The sequence below is a fragment of the Geotrypetes seraphini genome, chromosome 3 (genome assembly GCF_902459505.1).
Source record: "Geotrypetes seraphini chromosome 3, aGeoSer1.1, whole genome shotgun sequence".
NCBI classification, from domain to species: Eukaryota; Metazoa; Chordata; class Amphibia; order Gymnophiona; family Dermophiidae; genus Geotrypetes; species Geotrypetes seraphini.
This window is the reverse complement of record NC_047086.1, coordinates 320,265,859-320,289,189: the sequence shown is the minus strand read 5'-3', so window position 1 is coordinate 320,289,189 and position 23,331 is coordinate 320,265,859. Positions and strand designations below refer to the sequence as shown.

Below are 23,331 nucleotides of genomic sequence, written 5' to 3'. Positions count from 1 at the left end.
CACTGAAGAGAAACCTCAACAGGAGAAAATAATTTTCCAGTCCCAGCCAGAATTCAGGAGCTAGTTGAATAGAGACTATCACCTACTGGGAGATAGAGCATACTGAAGATACAGGAGGAGTGCCAGCCAATAGGACCACCTGTTAATCAGTTTCTCTAGCTCCACCTGCTGGTAGATGTGTGCTATCCCATTGGTCTCTGGATTCATCTGCTGCTGTTGCTAAGGAACCTACGTGGTCTCCTTCATTACATTACATTACATTACATTACATTAGTGATTTCTATTCCGCCATTACCTTGCGGTTCAAGGCGGATTACATCTAAACTAAAACAAAAATTACATTCAAAATTTGAAGGAATAGAATAAGCGATGACATAGAATTTTTAAGGTAATATATGTTGGGTAAAGAGTTACCAAAGGGAAGTGGAGGTCTTTAGGAGATAAGAATAGGGTGAAATTATGGGTTTTAGATAATGTTTGGTAGATAAAAGAGTACGGCCATGGTTGAACAAGGTGTCTACTCCCTGGGACATAAGCTCCCTCCGCCAGCTGAAGCAGTGCTCTGCCTTCACATTGATCCTGGATGTCATCAAGTTAAATCATGGAGGGATCCCAGTGGTCCAGAATGAGCTGAAAAGCCTGTTGCCCCAGCTCCCACTTTCCTGGAGTCAGGAGGAAGCAACTGAGAAAGTTTGTCTCCTTTTCTGCATTAAGGACTACTGAAAGGGACTGCAGATAGGTTAATGCCAGTGGTCTCAAACTCAAACCCTTTGCAGGGCCACATTTTGGATTTGTAGGTACTTGAAGGACCTCAGAAAAAAAGAGTTAATGTCTTATTAACGAAATGACAATTTTGCTTGAGGTAAAACTCTTTATAGTTTATCTTTCCTTTGGCTAAGTCTTAATAATATTGTAATTTACAGCTAAAGAGACATGATCAAGAAACTGTTTTATTTTACTTTTGTGATTATGATAAACATACCGAGGGCCTCAAAATAGTATCTGGCGGGCAGCATGTGGCTCCCGGGCCGCGAGTTTAAGACCACTGGTCTATGCCCACCTTAGACCTATCTATGGCACTATATCTATGACAATTGCCTAACTCCAGGCATTGTCCTCCTCGTTTATATTACTAGTGCCCGACATCACTGACTGCTTTTCCCTTATGAGCTGCAGAGCTAGGCAGGCCACCCGGCATGCCAGGCGATTGATGGACCAGGACACCTCCTGGCTTAATCAGGTGCCCTGTGCCACCCGGTCCAATCAATGAGCTCCCCAACTGAGGAACCTTGCATCTATGGTGTTTCCATACAGAAGTGATGGACTTATATAATGGGATGAAAGAATGGCCCTTCTTTAGGACCATGATAATTAGATTCATTCATGTAATGAAAATGACCAGTTTTGGGGGGAAAGGGCCAAGGGAGATAGTGTAAAGACTTTACCTTGGATCCATCAGGCTTTTCAACCACAAACACTTCACTCCATATCTGTATACCAGTTGTCTCTCGCTCACATCCACCTCTCCATGTGAAGCCAGTGAGAGGTTCATTAATGCCACCTATCCAAACAGAGGAATTCTGTAAAACAAAGCAAATAAAAATGTAATAGGAAATAAGAGTTTAAAATTCATGTTTCAAAGGACATATGGAAACCAAGAAAACATGGTGGAGTGACGATGATCCTGAGATGGACTTTAATGAAGAAATCCAAGTTCCAAATATACAATAAAAATCCAAGTTCCAAATATTCAATAAAATAATCCACATGAAAATTAAAAATCCACATACAAATCAAAAGGACCTGTCTGCTACTGGCACAGGACGAACACAGTCCGCGTTTCGACAAATTGTCTTCTTCAGGGGTCCCTAAGAGTCCTATGATGATGAATACATGGAAAAAAAATTTGTTTCCCTTCAATCCATTAGTTTTTTTCCATGTATTCATCATCATAGGAACCGTTTCTCTTGGACTCTTTTCTCTGTGGATTCCTTGGGGTCAATTCTCTTTGGTTTGTGCTCAAAGGACATATTGGACATATTAAGATTTCCCTTTTTTTTTTCTAATGAACACAAGCATGTGCAGTAAACAACCATCACATATGACCTCAATGTGTCATACTCTTAAACTTCCGTATATAAATTCTATGACAAAAATACCTTAAAAATAGATGTAGATAAGAGTTCTTTAACCAACCCCCCCCCCCTCCGCCATATATGTAATATTATGAGGTTTAATGTATTTTCAAGCTACAAGACCTCAAGTGTTCACAGCTGTCCGGGTTTGGAAATCAAACATGACCAGATAGCCAATCGTGAACTATCACTGATCTCAATTGCCTTTTCTGTATTAAACACTCTATTTATATTTTTTATAGTCTTTTGTTTTTATATTATTTTGACTAATGCCTACAGTGGTGAAAATCATCAGCTACCTATCCAAGCAGTATTGTTTATTTCCATTCAGATTTAATATTTATCAAAGCTTACTTATTACATAAAGCTTATGATAGTTAGCTTGTGTGATGCTGCTGAAACAATGGTACTGGCAATTTTTTGTAGCTATATAGGAAAGCTGTGAAAATGGGTTAGCCGATATTCCAACGTCACGGCTGGGTCTTTGATGTTTTAAGTTAAAACAATTTTTATTGATGCAAACAACAACAAATACAACATTAAAACTTGTATAACAATGATGATGCATCAAATATAATAATATGATGAACATATTGATGTGGTTAATATTACATACAACATCAAGGTGCTTAGTATAATAATGACACCAATAAATGGCTATGGTATCTTAACTTTTATATCAGTCCAAATAGTGAAGTAGTATACCAACAAGCAAAGACTAGATATTCAAAACCTCTTTAAAAAATTCTTCATTAACTGTATGTGGAAGCCTCAGTCCCACCACTCCACCGCTTTACCGTTTGCACCTGCGGGGAGAATTACGTGGTAACCTTCATCATTGGCTATTCCGCATTCATAAATATTTAAAGCATAAATAATTTTAAATGTTTCAATATGCGTTTAAAGTGCTATGTGCCATTCTCTTTTTATTTGCTTATTTATAATACTGTGTACTTATCTCTGCGTCCGCCAACCTGGGAGCCAGACCCGACATGTTTCGCGTTATTCCGCTTTATCAAGGGTCTCCCTACATGTTAAAAAGAAGGAAGCCGTTAAGTTATTATTCATATACTGCTCCCCCCTATCTAGTCTTACTAAAATAGTCAACCAAAGTAACAATAAACAACCTTACCGAGGTAGCCGCTGTCATCCGACTCCAAATACAAAACTTATGCAAACAAGATGGCGGCAACAGACATCCTCGGTGTTTAAATACTCATCTACTTCCTGTCACCAAAGGTTACCTCCCCCTGTTTCCCATTGGTGTAACCTTTCAACCTATCAATGACGCCCATTCCAACTCATTGTTCAGCCCTCTTGGTGTCACCGTATCTAACATGAAGATGTATCTCTGTTCCCTCTCATTGAGTCTCTTATGATCTATTTTAGTAAGACTAGATAGGGGGGAGCGGGGGGAGCAGTATATGAATAATAACTTATCGGCTTCCTTCTTTTTAACATGTAGGGAGACCCTTGATAAAGCGTAATAACGCGAAACATGTCGGGTCTGGCTCCCAGGTTGGCGGACGCAGAGATAAGTACACAGTATTATAAATAAGCAAATAAAAAGAGAATGGCACATAGCACTTTAAATGCATATTGAAACATATTTAAAATTATTTATGCTTTAAATATTTATGAATGCGGAATAGCCAATGATGAAGGTTACCACGTAATTCTCCCTGCAGGTGCAAATGGTAAAGCAGTGGAATGGTGGGACTGAGGTTTCCACATACAGTTATTGAAGAATTTTTTAAGAGGTTTTGAATATCTAGTCCTTGCTTGTTGGTATAGTATAATAATGAGGCATCGAGTAAAATACATCCCATATAAACCTAGAAAATATCTTCATCCCCCATCAAACCCCACTCGATCTATGTATGACTACATGTTTTAAATCATTTAATACCCTCTACCATCCCTCCCCAAACCCTCCCTTCCCTTCCCCATTCAAAGGTACTCTCCATCCCCCATCAAACCTCAATAGGACTACATGTTTGAATCTATTTAATACCCTCTACCTTCCCTCCCCAAACCCTCCCTTCCCTCCCCCTTCCAATGGTACTCTCAATCCCTCCTCAATCTCAGTTAGGACACCCATCTTAAAACTGCTCTACGACCTTTAGGAAATAAGGCTTGCAAATATGGATCCCATATTTGCATAAACAACATCTTTCGCTTCCTCATCCTTCCAGCATCTCTAGCTTTCCAGATGGCCAACTGATGCAACTGGTTTCACCAATGCCAAAACTTTGGAGGGTCAGGGATCATCCAATATTGAAAAATACATTTTTTGGCCAGTAGACTCATTTTCCTACACAGCGTCCTATGCCCCTTAGGCAAATGACAAAAAGCTTCTGGCAAATCCAAAATAAAATGGGATGGAGAGTAGCGCAAAGATCTTCTAATTAACTCAGACATATAAGATATTATTCGCTTCCAAAAATGCTGAATGGGACAAAACCAAAAAGCATGTTCCAAAGTGTACTCCCCTAACCCACATTTATGACATAATGGAGTAGGAAGACCTCCACCATAGAACAACTGTGTACGAGTATAATAGGCACGTAATGTTACCCTGTAATATGTTTCTCTTAACAATGCACATTGTATCACCCCCAGGTGTAGCCCTTAAAGAACGGGCAACATCCCAATGTCCCAAATTAAGCTGTAATTCTCTCTTTGATGTTTTAAATTCACAGTAAATGATCTTGACCTCAATGGAGCGTCTCTGTTTCACTCTGTTAGGAGCTTCATCAGGAGATGTAGTATAAATCTTATTCTTTCCTTTTAGCAATCATGGCGACAATCAGCTGAATTCTTATAGAGTAGATTCTCTCAGGAGGGACACGTCCTTGTCTCTGATACTGAAGCAGTTATTTCTTCGTCTTCTAGCTAGAAGACATCTTCTGGTTAGAAGACAAAAAACAGCTGCGGCGCCATCACCGAGAATATATCTTGTTGTCGCGTCCCAATGATTTAAAGGAGGGGACTGCTAGAAGATTTTGGTTTAAAGACTGAAGTGAGCATGAAATACTGTATGGGATGAGTAATTTATCAATAAATTGTGGTTCATTTGAAGAGAGGGTTTTGAATGAGAGAAATAGAATTTTGAAAGTGATTCGAAGGGTGATCGAAAGCCAGTGAGATTTAACTAAAAGGACCTTAACATGATCATATTTTTTTGGCATTATGAATTAGTTTGACAGCAGTATTCTGATTTGAAGACTTTTTTTTCTGTTTTTGTGATATCTATTAGTAGAGAATTACAGTAGTCATGTTTTGCAATGATTAATGAATGGATTCGTATATTTAATGATTTTGGCTCGAGGAATTTGGAAATAGAACGGATCATTCATAGCCTATAAAAACAAGATTTAACTATACTGCTTATGTACTTGTGATAAGAAAGTTTATCATTGATGATGACTTTGAGAATTTTTAGTGAAGTTACTATTTCCAGATGAATATTGTTAAGGATAAATGGGACACTTAGATTTATTCCTTTCCTCCATGGGAGGAGTAAGTATTTTGTTTTTTTGTATATTTAATGCTAACATGTTGGAATTTAGCCATTGTCTGACACTCTCAAGCCTTGTTGATTTCAAAAATTTCTTATTTTTTGGGTTTTGAGAGTAACCTTCCATGATTACTTTGAGAACCCAGGAATCTGTTATGATCAGGGTCCAATGCGGGTAATAAATTTGCAAATAATCTCCAATTGGTTGAGGAAGAGGCTGAGATAGGGGAACAGCAGGAAACAGCGGCTATGCTCTCGAGAAGCGTGTCAAAAAGACTGAGTAGGCTTTTGAGGAGCTGCTGATTGAAGCTTCTGAGAACATTGCTGTTTCTGCAGATGTTGTCTAGAAACAGGTGTAACGCCTCCTATATGAATAAGGCGGCTTGGTCAACTGCCTCAAAGTGGAAGGCTTTGCCTTTGATTTGACCAAAGAATCCCAACTAGTTTCATACAGTGTTAACTTTTATGTAGCTGCTTCAGTGGAATCCCAAAACTGTTCATATTCCAAACAAATTAGCGTACATATTAGAGACTCTTAGCCAAGCCAGGCGTCTCATAGCCAAAGACATAGCCGATGCTCTAGATGACATTTCAAAAGCATCATAGGCTGACCTTGCTATATATTGTCTAGTGTGTTTCAGAGTAGATACTATCTGTTGGTATTGCACAAGGTGGTGTGAAGGAATATACTAGTCAAAAATCGGACAACCAATTAATCAAGTGCTTCAAATAACAGGAAAAATTGAAATTGTAATTTCAATGCTCGCCAGCATGGTATTTTGGTAAAGTTTACAACCAAATTTGTCCATAGTATAGCCCTCATATCCTGGAGGTGCTGAGGCATAATCTTTGGTAGTAGAAGTTGTTTTAAGTGTTTACTCTACCACTAATGATTGATGTTGAAGCTGTGGTCTGTCAAACCCTGCACAAGAAACAATCCTGTGTAAAGAGTCAAGTTTTCTTGGAGCTATCACAATATTCAAAGGTGTTTCCCAATTTTTTTTAAAAAAGAGTCTCTTTGAGAATGCCATGAAGTGTTAACTTAAAGAGTTCATCATAATCCAAGGCCTCCACACAATGAGCAGTGTAGAGCTTTACCTAACTGCCTAATGTATCTGCTGAAAGGAATTCTCTCTGAAGAAGATTTTCTCCTAGGAGGTGAGTTCCGTGGAGACAGTTGTGAGGAAAGACGGAAAGACACAGGAGCAAACAAAGTAGGAGAACAGTCTGAGATAGAGCACAAATCTGAGTTATATAGAAGACCTGGAGATAGAGTGCTGAGAAGATGACAGGAATAGTTTGAGTCTTTTACTCTGCCTTCCTCTTAAGCACTCTTGGCTTTTTTCACCATTAATGAAACCTCTCTATTGGGACTCCCTAAATATCCTGCTTCAATAGTATCCATAAAGGATACTCCACAGTGAACCATCTGCTCCTGGGCGACTGTCAGACCCCCCCCCCCAATCTTAGTTTAAAAGCTGCTCTCTCTCCTTTTAAAACATTAGCACCAGCAGCCTGGCTCCGTCCCAGTTAAGGTGAAATGCATCCTTTCGGAACATGCTTCCCCTCTCCCAGAAGGTTGCCCAGTTCCTAACAAATCTAAATCTTTCATCCCTGTACCATCATCTCAACCATGCATTGAGACTTTAGAGTTTTGCCTGCCTCTCGGGTCTTGCGCGTGGAACAGAGCATTACTGAAAATGCTACCCTGGAGGATCTGGATTTTAGCTTTCTACCCAAGAGCCTAAATTTGGCTTCCAGACCCACACCTCCTACATTTTTCTCTGTCATTGGTTCCTGCCCAGCGCTATCTAAAATCATATCTAAGTGATCAAGTTTCCAAATTTTATTTAAAATTTGATAAAATGCTTATAAACATTTCTAAGCAATTTACAATTAAAAGAACAAGGGTAAAAAACCAACAACACAATTCATACCAAACCAAAACAAGACAGTCACTAACAGGAACAAAAAGGAAGGAGGGGAGAACTATAAATGTAATAATAATAATTTTATTTTTTATATACCGCCAAAGTAGTTCGAGGCGGTTTAAAATAAGAAGAGCTGGACAGTCAGCGAAGACATAACAATGAAATCCTTGAATACAATGAATATTTAGAATAACAGTGATGTCTTTGAATACATGCATATTTGTGGGGAGGAAGAGAGAGTGAAAGTCACATTGTAGCAGTGGCGTACCAAGGGGGGGCGGGAGGGGCGGTCCGCCCCGGGTGCCAGCCCTGAAGGGATGCTCCCGGCCTTGCCGTTCAGTCCCCCCACACCCCCGAAGGACCGCTCGCCCCACTGACCTTCCTGCATCACCTGTGAAGCAGCAAGCAGCAGGATTGCGAGGTCAGCTATCCCTGAGCTGCTTGGGCGCTGCTTCCTGCGCAGCGGTCCCGCCCCTCCTCTGACGTCAGAGGAGGGGCGGGAACGCGGCGCAGGAAGCAGCGCCTAAGCAGCGCAGGGATAGCTGACGTCGCGATCCTGCTGCGGCTGCTTCATAGGTGGTGCAGGAAGGTCAGTGGGGCGAGCGGTCCTTCGGGGGTGGTGGGGACTGAACGGCAAGGCCGGGAGCATAGGTAGTACTGCTTCATAGGTGGTGCGGGGAGGCCAGGGGGGCGAGCGGTCCTTCAGGGTGGGGCGGGTGGGCAGGCAGGCAGGCATTCAAGGGGGAGGGGGGTGGCAGGCAGGCAGGCCTTCAAGGGGGTGGGACAGGCCTTCAGGGGGGGTGCAGGACTTCAGGGGGTTGCAGGCCTTCAAGGGGGGGACAGGCAGGCAGGCCTTCAAGGGGGGGACAGGCCTACAAGGGGGGGGACAGGCCTACAAGGGGGTGGGACAGGCCTTCAAGGGGGGGACAGGCCTTCAGGGGGGTGCAGGCCTTCAAGGGGGGGACAGGCCTACAAGGGGGGGACAGGCCTACAAGGGGGTGGGACAGGCCTTCAAGGGGAGGACAGGCCTTTGGGAGGGGTGCAGACCTTCAAGGGGGGGGGACAGACCTTCAAGGGGGGGACAGGCAGGCAGGTCTTCAAGGTGGGGGGACAGGCCTACAAGGGGGAGGGACAGGCCTTCAAGGGGGGACAGGCAGACCTTTAAGGGGGGACAGGCCTTTGGGGGAGACCCTGGTTTAGAAGTACACGGAGGGAAGGGGGTGTTCAAAGAGACGTGCATATGCCAAACTTTGGGGGGGGGGATGAAGAAATAATGGGTCTGAAAATAGAGGAGAGGGAGAGAAATGATGGACCATGGGATTTAGGAGGGAAGGAACTGAAAGGGAGAGAAATTGGACACAAGGGATGGTGTGGAGGAGGGATAGAGATACTGGATAGGAGGGTAATTGGGAAAAGAAAGGGAGAGATGGTGGACTCTGGGGTGGTGGGGAAGGAGGGAGAGATGCCGGATGAAAGGGTAGTTAAGAAAAGGTGGATCTGTGGAGGGAGATGAAAAAAAGGAAAGATACCAGACTTCCTGGGGAGGGAAGGGAAATGGAAAGGGAGGACAGAGTTGGCGGATGGATGGTTAGCACGCAGAAAGAAGAAAGAAGGAGACCCTGGCAAGCAAGTTATCAGAAGAAAACCAGAGCCTTGGACCAACAAGATTTGAAATATAACCAGACAACAAAAGGTAGAAAAATTAATTTTATTTTCTGTTTTGTGATTATAATATGTCAGATTTGAAATGTGTATCCTGACAGAGCTGGTGTTGGACTGCAAACGTGAGCTAGGATTTAACAGAGAGAGGAAAAAGTCCTTTTTGTTTCTTTATTTTATTTACACCACAGCGCCAGTGTGGTTAGAAGCCAAAGGGGGTGAAAAAGCTATAAAACCCACCAGGAGTTTTGAAAAAAATCACCCAACTGGGAAGGAAAATCGAATTGAAAAACCAATTCAATAGGCTGAATCGAATCGAAATTTTTTTTCCTGAATCTGGCAGCATTAGTTTGCGCTACTGTCTTAGACTTTAGGACCTGGAATTGGGGAGAGATGGCATCCTCAGTACTTTATAATGCAAGTGAAACGAGGATTTGGTCAGACTTTTGAAGGGTCTGCAGAAAAAAAATATTGTATAGGCCGGGGACATGAAACAGCAGGAAATGGGAACTTTTCTTCCTTCTATTTTTGTGAATGGAAAGGCTGAGGATGTCAGAGAGTTCAGTTAAAATATGTGCTTTATAAGAAAATATAATAATGTGTTTTATAAAGTTTATAGCATAGCTGGCCTACCCAGTGAGGTGTTTCTAGTGGTGGTGGTGGCAGCATGTCAATGTGTTGAGAGGAAGAGGTGGTCTGGGAAATTCTGCTGAGCAAACTCCAGGCCCATTTCCACCCCCCAGTTAGTCCACTCCACTCAATTGGTTCACACACTGAGTGGGTCTTTGGGTGTTGTGTTGGGATCTCTTCCAGTGGTTTATCAGTATCTCCTTCTGGTCCAAGGAAGGAAACTTTGTTATCCTTAGCATTGACCTACAGAATATGTTTGTAACAGCGCTGCTTGTGTGGCATTAGGCTATGTAGTGATCGAAAGAAAAAAACAGACCTTTGCACATTTTTGCACTATATAGTGGGTGTATGAGGAGATTCACATTTCCTGCACAGCTAAGTCCATGTGAAGTTACCTTGTGCTGTATTTGACATCTAGCAAGGTCTCTGTTTGAAAGGAAAGATCTAAACTTAAAAATGAAGTGGCCAGAAGTTATGGTAAAAGCAGATAGTGTAGCTGATTTTAAGAAAGATTTGGACAAATTCCTGGAAGAAAAGTCCATAATCTGTTATTAAGACATGGGGGAAGTGTGTGCTTGCCCTGGATCGGTAGCATGGAATGTTGCTACTCTTTGGGTTTTGACCAGGTATTAGTATCCTGGATTGGCTACCATGAGAATGGGCTACTGGGCATGATGGACCATTGGTCTGACCCAGTTAGGCTATTCTTATGTTATGTTCTCATCTGTAGGGGCTTTTGTTTTCACTTCTTATTTTAATGTATTTTTTTTTCTGGGAACTTATCAGTGTTTTTTATAATGGGAACAAAAATGGAAGAGAATTAATGTGTGTGAGATGAGGGGGTAACTAATTTCTTCAGCTAAATAATTCAATCCACTTCAAACAGACATAGGAGAACTCACGCACCATTCACACACCCTCCAACCAAAAACGTCAAAAGAAAAAAACTGTTCAACAACCTCCTAGCCATTCGAGCTGCAACACTCGACCCCCAACCCTACAACCAATTGACATCGACCACATACTGCAAAACCTTCAAAAAGAAATAAAAACCCTTCTATTCAAAAAACACATAAAACCGAACTAACACAATCAGAACTGTCCCAAGCATCACCTGCAACTACTCCATATGTACTTCTGATGTCATGACAATTCAGACATAATTTATGTTACGTTATGTTTGGAATATAAGAAAATTTTCACTGCCTGTTTCTATTCTGACCATTTATTCCGTTTCATGGTCATTACAAAAAATATTTTTTTACATGGGGGGTGTCAAAAAATGATGGGCCCCGGGTGCCACATACCCTAGGTACGCCACTGCATTGTAGGGATGTCAAGTACAAGTAAGTAGAATACAGGGGGGGGGAGGAGAAGTCTTTAAGAGTTCTTGGTTACAAATCGGTTAAACAGGTTGGTTTTGACTAGTTTTCTGAAGTTAAGGTAGGATGAAGAGTGCTTGATAAGATTACCTAGCCAGCCATTCTGTTGATTTGCTTGGAACGCAAGAGTTCAGTCAAGGAATCTTTTGTATTGGCAATTTTTTATTATTGGGTGGCTGAATATTTGTAATCTGCACTTTGGTCTGGTGGAATAGTCAATTTAAAATGGGCGACTAGGTATAGGGGGACCAAACCCCGAATGGATTTGAAACAAAGGCAGGCAAATTTGAACAGCACTCTTGCTTCTAGGGGTAGCCAGTGGAGTTTTTGGTAGTAGGGGGTTATGTGATCCCATTTTTTTATATTGAAGATCAGTCGCACTGCTGAATTTTATATGATTCGGAGTCTTTGAATGGTTTTCTTGAGAGACCCCAGATAAATGATATTACAATAGTTGAGCAGGCTTAAGATTGAGGCTTGCACCAGTAGTCGGAATGAAGCTGTGTCGAAGAACTTTCTGATGGTTCTTAATTTCCAGTGTTGAGAAGCCTTTTTTGATCAGTAGCTCTGTGAAAAGTAACATCAAATGGTAAACACATAAGGGAGGGTTGAATGGTAGCCTAACAAAGGCTGGTTGTAACTGTGGAAATATTAATTATTTTACAGATCTAATGTTTATTTCTAACTTCAACTCTCTAATGCGTCATTAACTTGGAATGACCTTATTGAAACAACCAGAACAGAACCTAACCAAGTCATATTCCAGAAGAAACTGAAAACTCATTTGACACTTAATCACTTGCATCCCCTCCTTCCCCCTTCACCCCTCTCCCTACCCCCCTCCTACCCTCCTCTTCTCTTAACCCTCACCTCCCTCCTCCATCCTCTCCTCTCTCTATAAGTCACCTTGAGCCTACCTAGGTATGAGCGACACAGAAATAGAAAATTAGATTAGATTAAAAAGGAAACTTTTGAGAGAACTTTTGAATTTATCTAATCATGTTTCTGCTCTAATAAATGATGGTAAATGGTTCCATGTTTGTGGCTTGGTTATGGAGAAAATTTCTGTTCTTCTTGTATTGATTTTCAAATAGGGAATGGTCAAGAGATTTTGATCAGCAGATCTTAGTGTCCCTAAGGTAGCATAAGGAATGAGTAGTTTATCAAGAAAAATTGGTTGTTTTGACTGATTGATTTTGAATGTTAAAAGTGCCAGTTTGAAAGTAATTCTATGTGGGATTGGTAACCAGTATGCATTTCTCAGAAGAGAGGAAACATGATCAAATTTTTTTAGAGTTCGTTATAATTTTTATTTTGTATTATTTGTAAACGCCTTTTCTTTTTAAGGTAGATTTTTATAAAGTGAATTGCAGTAATTCAATTTTGTGATAATCAGGTGTTGGTCCATCCTTTTTCACCCTCCCCCAAGATGGTGCCTGGTTAGGTTTCAGCTGTGGTGCCTCCCACCTTTTTCTTCATTTTATTTTCTCTTATGTTTAAATGATTTTTATTATTCCAGCAGTAAGAAGCAAATACAAACAGTAGTACCATACAGGAAATAACATTTTCAACAATATAATCAGTTCCCCTCCCATCCCCTCCCCTCCCCAAGAATCCATGGCCAGTCCAACAGCTGAGAGTGGGAATAAAATCTTAAAGATTCAAAAGTCTACTGCGAGCACACGGTGTGAGGTCCTGCCAGAAGTGCTCCCACACCTGACAAAATTTGCGACCTGGGCCAGAAGTCAAGTCTCCCACCATGCGTCTCTCCAGTGTTGCATGCACTATCATTAGGGATCTCCATTGTGCATATGACAGGGGATCACGGGAGAGCCAGTTGGTGAGGATGGCTTTTTTTCCCATCAAATTTATTTTCTCTTATTTAGCATCCTTTATTCTTATTTTTTTACTATTCTTTTAATTTGGTCTAACTGTTTATTTTTGATATTACTATTCAATCCTGAAGCCTAATAACTTTCTGACCATTGGCTCCAATGGTCAAAATGACCCTCCCACCTACCTGCTGTTGCTTCGGGGTGATGCTTGGGGGATGCCGACTCCAACTGGACCTCTTCGGCTGCTCTGTGGATGGTGGAGTTTCTGCTTTGGTACTGCTCCTCTGCTGCTTTCCTGGAGATCGTGGCTTGCTGTGGAGGCCTGCCACGTTTCCTCCATTGGCGTCAGCAGAGCGTCGGTTTTAGCGCGACTCCCTCTCATGCTGGTGGGGTTGTTACACACTTGACAGTTCTGCCATCGGTTGCCGTGCTCAGGAGTCAGTGATGGTTGTGCGCTGCTCCCCTATGATTGGAGTCTGTGTGGCTGTGATCACCAGCGGTGAATTGCCTTATCTCATTGGCCCGCTGTCTTCGGCCTGCTGTGCCACGTTACCTGGAGGACTGCAACTGTCTCCGCTGAATCAATTGATAGCGGTTTGAACATTGAGATCTGTGTGCCAGTAAGGGGACACTATAACCGTTTTCTGAGGACTGGACTGATATTATATATTTTTTAAAATTTATTTAATTTTTGTTAATGTTAGTATGTTAATAAATGTTTAATATGATGCTTTAGTTAGATCATTAGCCTTTTGGACAGATAGGGAAGTTTTAAGCATGTAGTGTTAACCACCTTGATTTGACAATAATTGTTAAGAAAAGCGGTATATCAAATAAACTAACCAGGCAAGTGACACGGTGATCTCACAGCCACCAGCCACCCAGCTTTCTACATGCCTAATGATTGAATCATCAACTACAACAGCCGTCCTAACTCTGCCTTCCTAGGCAGAAGTACCTGGAAACACATCCTCAGTGCAAGAGGATATTGCATTCCCTGGTGGGCAGGTCCTGGCTATAGGATTATTTGCTACTTCACCAGGGTGATGCTCTCCTTTTAGGAAACCTCCCTCCTCCAAGGCAGCACTGGGGCTGCCAGACAGGAGGTGGGACTTCTCTACGTCACTATAGGTCTCCACAATGTGCCTCTCTCAGTTCCTCTAAATCTGCAACTCTAGCCTGAAGGGAACAGACTTATTCTCTGACAGCTAATAATTCTTTGCAACAAGAACACACACATAACTTCTCACCAATTGGGAGATAATCATAAACGTGACATTCAAAAGAGGGGTGCAAAAGACTGGATAGCACCCCTTTTGCTGCTGGACTACTGTCTATCTTATTTTTGAGCTGATTAATTAAAAACTCTATTAGGTTATAGGAATATTAGACTAATATAGAGAGCCTTAGGTTTATTATGAATGCTTTATTTAGGGCCTCTTCTACTAAACTGCACTAGCGGTTTTAGCGCAGGGAGTTGCGCTGAATGGTCCGCTCTGCTCCTGACGCTCATAAGAACTCTATGAGCATCAGGAGTAGCGCGGGCCATTCAGCACGATTCCCTGCGCTAAAACCGCTAGCGCGGTTTAGTAGAAGAGGGGGGTTAGTGTTTGATTCTTAGCAAATAATGAAATGAATAAGAATATGTAATAAACAATTCTCCTGTTATCCTAATTAGAATAATTGACTACAAATTAAGACTAAGTAAAGAAATGAGCTAAGGGTGGGTGGGTGTGGAGAGGTCATCTTGAGGGAGGCCTCCAACCTCCTATCCTGCATATCCTTGAGGGCTGATCTACCCTCCACTGGCAAGGTAGGTAATTTTCTTAGTAACTGTGGTGACCAAATAATATACCTTAGGGAGCTTAAGTAATTCCAACTCTTCTGCTAAGAGTGGAGAAAGCTTAACCATAGCTCATGCTTCATGCAGCTCCACCTCAAGTGTATCCCATTGTGTCGAAATAAGGACTTTCATTGGCTGCATGGACACAGAAGGTCTTAGTAGGCCTCTTGGTGCCAGATATGGGGTGAGAAGTAGCCTCAAACCAAAGAAAATTGATCCCAAAGAGTCCACAGAGAGAAGAATCCAAACCAAAGCAAAAACACCGTGGAATAACGATGATCCTAAAATGGACTTTTTTAAAAAGGTCCTATAAACTTATCAACTTATCTTTGGCGAGAAGTAGCCTCTCAGGCCAACTGCTCAAGGAAAGAAACATTAAGTTCCTCTAATGCCTTCACTGAGCATGCAGGCCACCATAGGATCATCTCCCTCCTCAGGTAGCAATTCTCCCTCCTCCAAAGGATCCGCAGTTGAGAGACATGAGCCTAGCAGGGAACATCCAAATCACGATCTGAGTGAACAGAGACAGCACAGTTACTTACTGTAACAGGTGTTATCCTGGGACAGCAGGCAGATATTCTCACATGTGGGTGATGTCATCCATGGAGCACTGGTATAGAAAGTGAAAAGTGTAATATCACTTTAAGCTTTAATAAGCTTTCAGACTGCCCGCACTGTGAATGCACAAGTGCCTTCCCGCCGATGCCAGCTCACGAGGTCGTCAGTTCTATGCCCAAGCGCAGAAGACAACTAGGGGAGGTAGGCGGGTTGTGAGAATATCTGCCTGCTGTCCCAAGATAACACCTGTTACGGTAAGTAACTGTGCTTTATCCTTAGACAAGCAAGCAGCATATTCTCACATGTGGGACTCCATAGGTTTAGTAACGGGATGGAGGGAGAGTTGGGTTCCAAGAACTCAGAAAAATTTGAGTCGCCTCGCATAAGCCATGACCTAATAGCATAACATAACATAATACTATATTTATATACCGCAATATGCCTTTTGGTTTAATGCGGTTACAGAAAATAGATACAACAACAAAGAAGAAAAATATTAACATCAAAAATTATTAAAACCATATGTATGTAGTATTAAGGCACATATGTATGTAGTATTAAGGCACATAGAATTCCCTTTCTGTCCCAAATAGGGATCACAATTTAAACTGATGTGCCTAAGAAGTGAATGATACAAAGTATAAATAAAAGAAAAAAAGATAAACAAAACAGGAGGGAAGCATCTCAGATCACAGCCTGCACCAAAAAAGGCAGAAGAGTAAATGCCTGAAAAGGAAAGGGGTAATATGTTATACAATATTTGAAATACACTGTACAATGTAGGTACAGATACAAATCAAATTTACACATGAAGAGCGTAATACAAGGGTGCAGTATAACTTAGCAAATAAGAATGAAGTCAGAAAAAAGTCAAAATAAAATATAGTTCCAGTCAATGAGAAAAAAAAAAAATTAGACCAGAGTAAATAGGGTCTTGGCAGTTCCACTCCTTGCAAGCGTCCAAGGTCAGGATCCTCATGGCAAGGCATTGACAACAGGCCCTTCTCCGACAACACCTCGGCATCAGCACTGAAACAGGCCAACAGGATACCGCCGAAGTAGACTCCGCCCAGCATGCAAGGACAGGGCCCGACGCCTTGACCAGTGTCTGGAAGAGCGAGATCTCCCGCTCTGAAGAGGCATCTAAAGAAAGCTGCCTTGCTGTTGCAGTCTCTCCCAACACATTAGGGTGCAGCATATAAGCTAGGCATCGGTAGACAAGGGGCACAACAGGCCGAGGAAGACTTCGCTCCAACGAGAAGGACATGGCCTGACACCGTGCATCCGAGGAACAGGGAGAAGTGGCAGGGACCAGAAGGAGCTCCTGGCACACTGCACTTCACAAGTCCTCCACACGCTCATCCACACCACCAGGTAGAGATGTAAGCACCAAAGCAACTTGTTTGGATTGAAGGAGACAAAAAGTTGAGGAGCAGCTCTGTGTGGTTTGGTGCGTTCCAAATAGAAAGCCAAAGCACGTTTACAGTTCAGAGTATGAAGAGCTGATTACCAGGGTGAGAATGAGGCTTTGGAAAAAACACTGGAAGAACAATGGATTGTTTGAGATGAAATTCAGAAACCACTTTAGGTAGGAATTTAGGATGAGTATGGAGGACCACCTTGTCATGATGGAACACAGTGAAAGGTGAATCAGTAACTAAAGCTTGCAGCTCACTAACTCTTCGAGCAGATGTGAGGGCAATGAGGAACACCACTTTCCAAGTGAGATACTTCAGATGAGCTATAGACATTGATACAAATGGAGGCTTCATCAATTGAGCAAGAACAACATTGAGATCCCAAACCACTGGAGGTGGTCAGAGAGGAGGTTTGACATTGAAAAGTCATTTCATGAATCTGGAAACCACCGTATGAACAGAGAGGGGTTTTCCTTCAATAGGCTGATGGAAAGTTGCAATTGCACTGGGATGGACTCGAATCGATGTAGACTTGAGGCCAGATTGGAAAAGTGCAAAAGACAATCTAGCACAGAAGATAAGGAGGAATGTTGAGGCTCCTTATAGCAAGAGATGCACCACGCAGAAAATCTAGTCCATTTTTGGTGGTAGCATTGTCTAGTGCAGCGGTCTCAAACACGTGGCCCCCCCAGGGACTATTTTGCGGGCTGTGATCTGTTCTCTCCACTTCACAAGTTTTCCGATTGTGGAAAGGACAATCGCATACAGACCGCGACTGCGGCTCGCCTAAAACAGGGGTCCCCAATCTGCTTCCCTTCCCTTCTCACTGCCCTCCGTCAAGCCACCGCAGTCAGGGAACAGGCCAGCGCCGAGGTCTTAGCTCTCCCTGCTTATCTTCCCCAGTGCGGGGCCGACCAATTCTCGCGTCGGAGAAGAAGTTCCGGGCCAGCCAGCCAGCGATTGGCTGGCCCGGAACTTCCTCCCCGACGTTAGAATTGACGTCGGGTGGCGAGAATTGGTCAGCCCCGCACTGGGGAAGATAAGCAGGGAGAGCTAAGACCTCGGCGCTGGCCTGTTCCCCGATTGCAGTGGTGGCGGCCTGTTCCCCAATGGTGGTAGCTTGGGGGAGGGCAGGGAGAAATGGTTCATAGACAACCCTGCGAAAGACAAAGGTGCGCGCCGACAACTGAGCGCAAGACGGAGGCGCGCGCCGAAGAAAATTACAGTTTTTAGGGGCTCCGACGGGGGGTTTTGTTGGGGAGCCCCCCCAGTTTACTTAATAGAGATCGCGCCGGCGTTGTGGAGGGTTTGGGGGGTTGTAAGCCTCCACATTTTACTGTAAACTTAACTTTTTCCCTAAAAACAGGGAAAAAGTGAAGTTTTCAGTAAAATGTGGGGGGTTACAACCCCCCCACACCCCCCATAACATGGCGCGGTCTCTATTAAGTAAAGTGGGGGGGGTTCCCCCCCACGTCCCCCCATCGGAGCCGTAAAAACAGTAATTTTTGCGGCGTGCGCCTCCGCGCTGCGCTCAATTGTCTGCGCGCGCCTTTGTCCCGGCGCGCTTTTGACCTGACACCAGGAGAAATAAAGAAAGAAAGGGAGGGGGACAGGGAGAGAGAAAGAAAGAAGGGAGATGGGACACATAGAAAGGGGCATGGAGAAAGAAAAAAAGAAAGAAAGGGAGCACCGAGAGAGAGAGAGAAAGACTCCCCCCCCCCCCGAAGCGGGGCAGGTCCCCGGGTTCTCGCACTACCGGCTCCGTCATTTTGATTAAAAAAATTAAAAAAAAGAAAGATGAGCGTATAAGAATGAACTAAACCAAACATGATCTTAAAACAACACATCCCAATTTGAATAATACCCTGGCCTCTATTGGGAGCCAATATAATTTCTGGTTACAAACCCCCCCCCAAAAAAAAAAAACCACAAAAAAAAAACAAACAATTTCTTCAGATTAAATATCAAAGGCACTGCAGAATTTTAGATAATTTGTAAATTTTGGAAATTTTTATAGGTGCCTGCTAAGTATATTATATTGCAATATTCTAGGATACTTAATAAAAAGAGATTACACCAATACCCCTCTTCCCAAACACAAATAGCAATTTTTTTTCAAACCCCACTTGTATATATATCCACAACTCGTAACCCTGTGGCACTCACTGCACTATAGCTCTAAAATCCACCCTTACAGCTTATTCTCCTGAATCCTCCAGGAATACAACTATTTTGTTCTCCCCTCCCCGCCACCCCCACTGCACATATTTCTCCAGCTCCCTCCTACTCTACCACACATTTCCCTAAACATAGTCCCTCTTTCCCAAACCCCCTGCAGTATACCCCCTTCCTAATCTCTCACAAGACACCTACAAAAGGACAAACAAAGGTATGCAAATATTTCTCTTATTCGCATACCTAATCTGTAAATAGCAGAATCCCACAGTTCAATCAGGTTCACATGCAGGAAGACATACCCTGATGTGCAACTGCTTTTGTGTTTTGTCCTCTAATGCTGTTTACAGCTTATTTCAAATATTTTGCCCTACTCTCGAGCTAGTTTGTTCTACAGTGGGGAATCTACAGAAGAGATTATATATACCACAGGGTGAGAAGGGCCTCTCTGGTTTCTGTGCAGAATTCTGTGCAAATTCTCCCATGAGTAGAGCTAGTGATTCCTAATCCTGAGGACTGTTTATTGTGCTGTCTTTGGAAAAAGCTAAGTTGCTTTCCTGTTGATAGGTGTTTTGACAACAGCAGGATATTGGTCAAGGAATTGGTTTCTTGTTTTTGAGATGAAAGGGCATTTGGATTTAGGTCATGCCTTTTTCAGTAGTAACTCAAGGGGATTTCATTCAGATATAGAGAATTTTTCTGTCCCCAGAGAACTTACACTTGAGGCAAAGTTCAGTGGGATTGGAATAACAGTGTTCCCTGGTTTCAGTCTACTGCTCAAGCCATTTGGCAGTTATTCTACTCCAAAACAACCTAAGGTGTCTCCATATAATGGTTTGGTGCATTTTACTTATACACTTCTCCCTCCGTATTTGCGGTTTCGGCACTCGCGGTTTCACGCAGGCTGGCTCTGCCCCAAAAAATTACATCATGATTAAAGTTACTTTCCTTTTCCTGTACTGTAAAAAAAGTTTAACGTTTACAAACATTCACTCTGCTTCCATGCTTTCTCCCACAAAATTGAAGCTTCAAATCTTTCACCCTGAAAATCGCTGGTTCCCAGCGAGCACATAGAAAAACCCAGCATCCATAGAGAGAAATGCTGCTTCCCAGCATGCATGGAGAAAATTGCTATTGCCCAGAAAATCGCTGCTTGCCTGCTTAAAGCCCTAAAACCTGCCAAAAGCTTTGGGAATCGCTGCTTGCCTGCTTAAAGCCCTAAAACCTGCCAAAAGCTTTGGGAATCACTGCTTGCCTGCTAAAAGCCCTAAAAACCTGCCAAAAGCTTTGGGAATCACTGCTTGCCTGCTAAAAGCCCTAAAATCCTGCCAAAAGCTTTGGGAATCGCTGCTTGCTTGCTAAAAGCCCTAAAAACCTTCCAAAAGCTTTGGGAATCGCTGCTTGCCTGCTAAAAGCTCTAGAATATCTGGCAATCGCTGGGAATTGCTGATTGCCTACCATAAGCCCTAACATATCTGGGATATTGCCAGTGGCGTACCTAGCATATGTGATACCCAGGGCCCATCATTTTTTGACACCCCCCCACATCTGTACAAAAAACATGATTTTTAGTAACAAGCCACGTCACACATGAGTACCTAGGAAAAGGCAGCATCTTACATACTGCAGTGAGCAGTACAACATCAATACACCCATTGTAAAACTAAACAAGCCAGATCAATCCTGCAGTCAATCCTAACACACAGAACACAGAAAACACCTTCACGTAGTATGGAATATGTCATCACAAACTAACCCCTTCCCCTTTTACAAAACTGTAGTGTGAATTTTAGCCATGGTGATAACAGCTCTGACGCTCATAAAATTCCGAGCATCAGAGCTGCTACCACCACGGCTGGCGCTAAAAAACGCTCCACAGTTTTGTAAAAGGGGGGATAAAATAGAAATACATAGACAAAGGTTAAATTGAACCAGTAAAAAGCTGGATTCTGCATACAGTGCACTACAGAAACAGTGACACATGTCTCCTAAAGCAATAAATAAATACAAAATTTTTTCTACCTTTGTCTTCTGTGGTTTCTGCTTTCCTCATCTTCTTATAACTCTTTTCCTTCCATCCACTGTCTGCCGTCTCTCTTCCCCTATATGGCATCTTCTCTCCTTAAATGCCCCTTTCAGAAACTGTATGCCTCCCCCTTCCATCTCTCCTTTCACCCCCCATTGCTCTGGCATCACTCTCCTCTCCTTCCCTCTCCCACACCTCTCCTCTGCAATCCCTTTCTTCCCTCATTTTCCTTTTCCATTTATTTTCTGCATCTGTCTAGATTACGTTCTTACTACCCTCTCATCAATGTCCTTTTTTACTGTCTACCTAAAGCTTGCCACCTCTTTCCCTCACCCCTCCAGTGTTTCCCTAATTCAATCCTTTTCTCCCCATCATGTACCCTCCTTTTATTTATCCTCTCCTTCCATCATGTACCCTCTTTCTCCAACCCTTCCATCTAGTACCTTCTCTTCTCTCTGTCCACTTCCATCCAGCGTCTGCTCCCCTCTTTCTCTTCTCCCATTTCCTTCCTGCATTTGCTCCCTTATCTCTCCCATCTGCACTTCCATCCAGCATAGGCTCCCCACTACCATCCAATGTCTGCCCTTTCTCTCGCCATCCACCCCTCTTCAATCAGCATCTGCCCCTTTCTCTCCCTCCAATATCCTTCCCCCTTATGTCTCTCCCCTTTCTCTGTACATCAATTCTATCAGCAACATCCTTCCATACCACTCTGCCCCCTTTCTTTCCTTCCTCCACTCTTCCATTCCAGCAATCCTGCTCCTTTCTCTCCCTTCATGCAGCAAGGTCCCATGATGACTGTAGCTGCCGGCTGCCAGTCCACCCCACTCCGACGTACTTGCTCTGGAGCGAACTCAGCAGCCGCATGCTGGAAGGTCCCGCGATGACTCGTCTGCTGACTCTGCTCCAGAAGTAAGTTATGTCGGAGGGGGAGGTCCCGGCAGACGCAGGGAGTTGTGGCAAAGTCCCGCAATGACTGCATCTGCCGGGTCCACCCCCTCCGACGTAACTTACTTCTTTCGGAGCAGAGCCAGCAGAGAAGTCAGCACGGGACCTTCCTGCACCTCAGCATGGCTGCCAACTCTGCTGCAGAGAAAGTAAGTCAGAGGTAACGTGACCATTTATTTTTTTCATCAAAAGGGAACATCTATAATTGGCTGTGTATCCTTTCTTTTATTTCTTTCTTTCTGCACTCAGGTCCAACAATTGTCCCTTTCTATTCCCTCCCTCCTTCCTTCCCATGTCATAAGTGCCCCCAGTGCCTCCATCCCGTGTCCATAGTTCCCTCAGTACCTCCGTCCCGTGTCCATAGTGCCCCCAGTGCCTCCGTCCCATGTCCATAGTGCCCACAGTGCCCCCTTCCCGTGTCCTTCTCATGTCCTTAGTGCCTCCGTCCTGTGTCCATAGTGCCCCCAGCGCCACCATCCCGTGTCCATGGTGCTCCCCAGTGCCTCCGTCCCGTGTCCATGGTGCCCCCAGTGCCCCCGTCCTGTATCCTTAGTGCCACCAGTGCCTCCTTCCTATGTCCATAGTGCCCCCAGTGCCTCCTTATGTCCCCCCCACTACCTTCCAGAGTTTGGTCACCCCAAAGCCAGCCTGCCTGTCTACCTATCTTCCTCCCTCCCTGCCGCGCTAAAGCCAGCCAGCTTGCCTGCCTACATCCTGCCCTCCCTGCTGTGGGGGAAAAAAAAAAAGCGCCTCTCCCCTTCCTTTTCCCCGGCCCGCACCACTACGATCCTACCTCCCCCCGCCGACAATAAGTCTTTCCGACGTCAATTCTGACGTCTGAGAGGACATTCCGAGCCAGCCAATCCGAGCCTGGCTGGCCCGGAACGTCCTCTCTGACGTCAGAATTGACGTCGGAAAGACTTCTTGTCGGCAGGGGGAGGTAGGATCGTAGAGGTGCGGTCGGGGGAAAGGAAGGGCAAGAGTACTCCTACCGCCCCCCCTTGGTACGCCACTGGATAATGACTCTCCTTCAGGAACAGGTCAGGTCTCCCACCATGGCTACAAAGCACAAGAGTTCAAGTGCTACTGAAAGTGCTCCCAAAAGGGAAAAAAAGTGAAAACCTTACAAGAAAAGGTAGAATTATTGGCTATGCTTCAGAGAATAAAGTCCTCCTCTGCTGTTCTCGACACTATGGCATTAATGAGTCAACCGTTATGTACATTAAAAAAAAGAATGAAAAACAAATCCGTGAAGCTGTTGTGGCAGCTGC

The 23,331-nt window shown here is 43.6% G+C and overlaps 1 protein-coding gene across 4 annotated transcripts in view; it reads right to left on the bottom strand.

Moving 5' to 3' along the window:
• Nucleotides 1-23,331, bottom strand: part of ATL2 (atlastin GTPase 2) — a 221,219-nt gene that overhangs the window by 141,993 nt on the left and 55,895 nt on the right. For all 4 annotated transcript variants that reach the window (XM_033936398.1, XM_033936399.1, XM_033936396.1 and 1 more), the window contains exon 3: nucleotides 1,446-1,580. In XM_033936398.1, coding sequence (XP_033792289.1) covers nucleotides 1,446-1,580 — 135 coding nt within the window. The remainder of the gene's footprint in view (nucleotides 1-1,445; nucleotides 1,581-23,331) is intronic.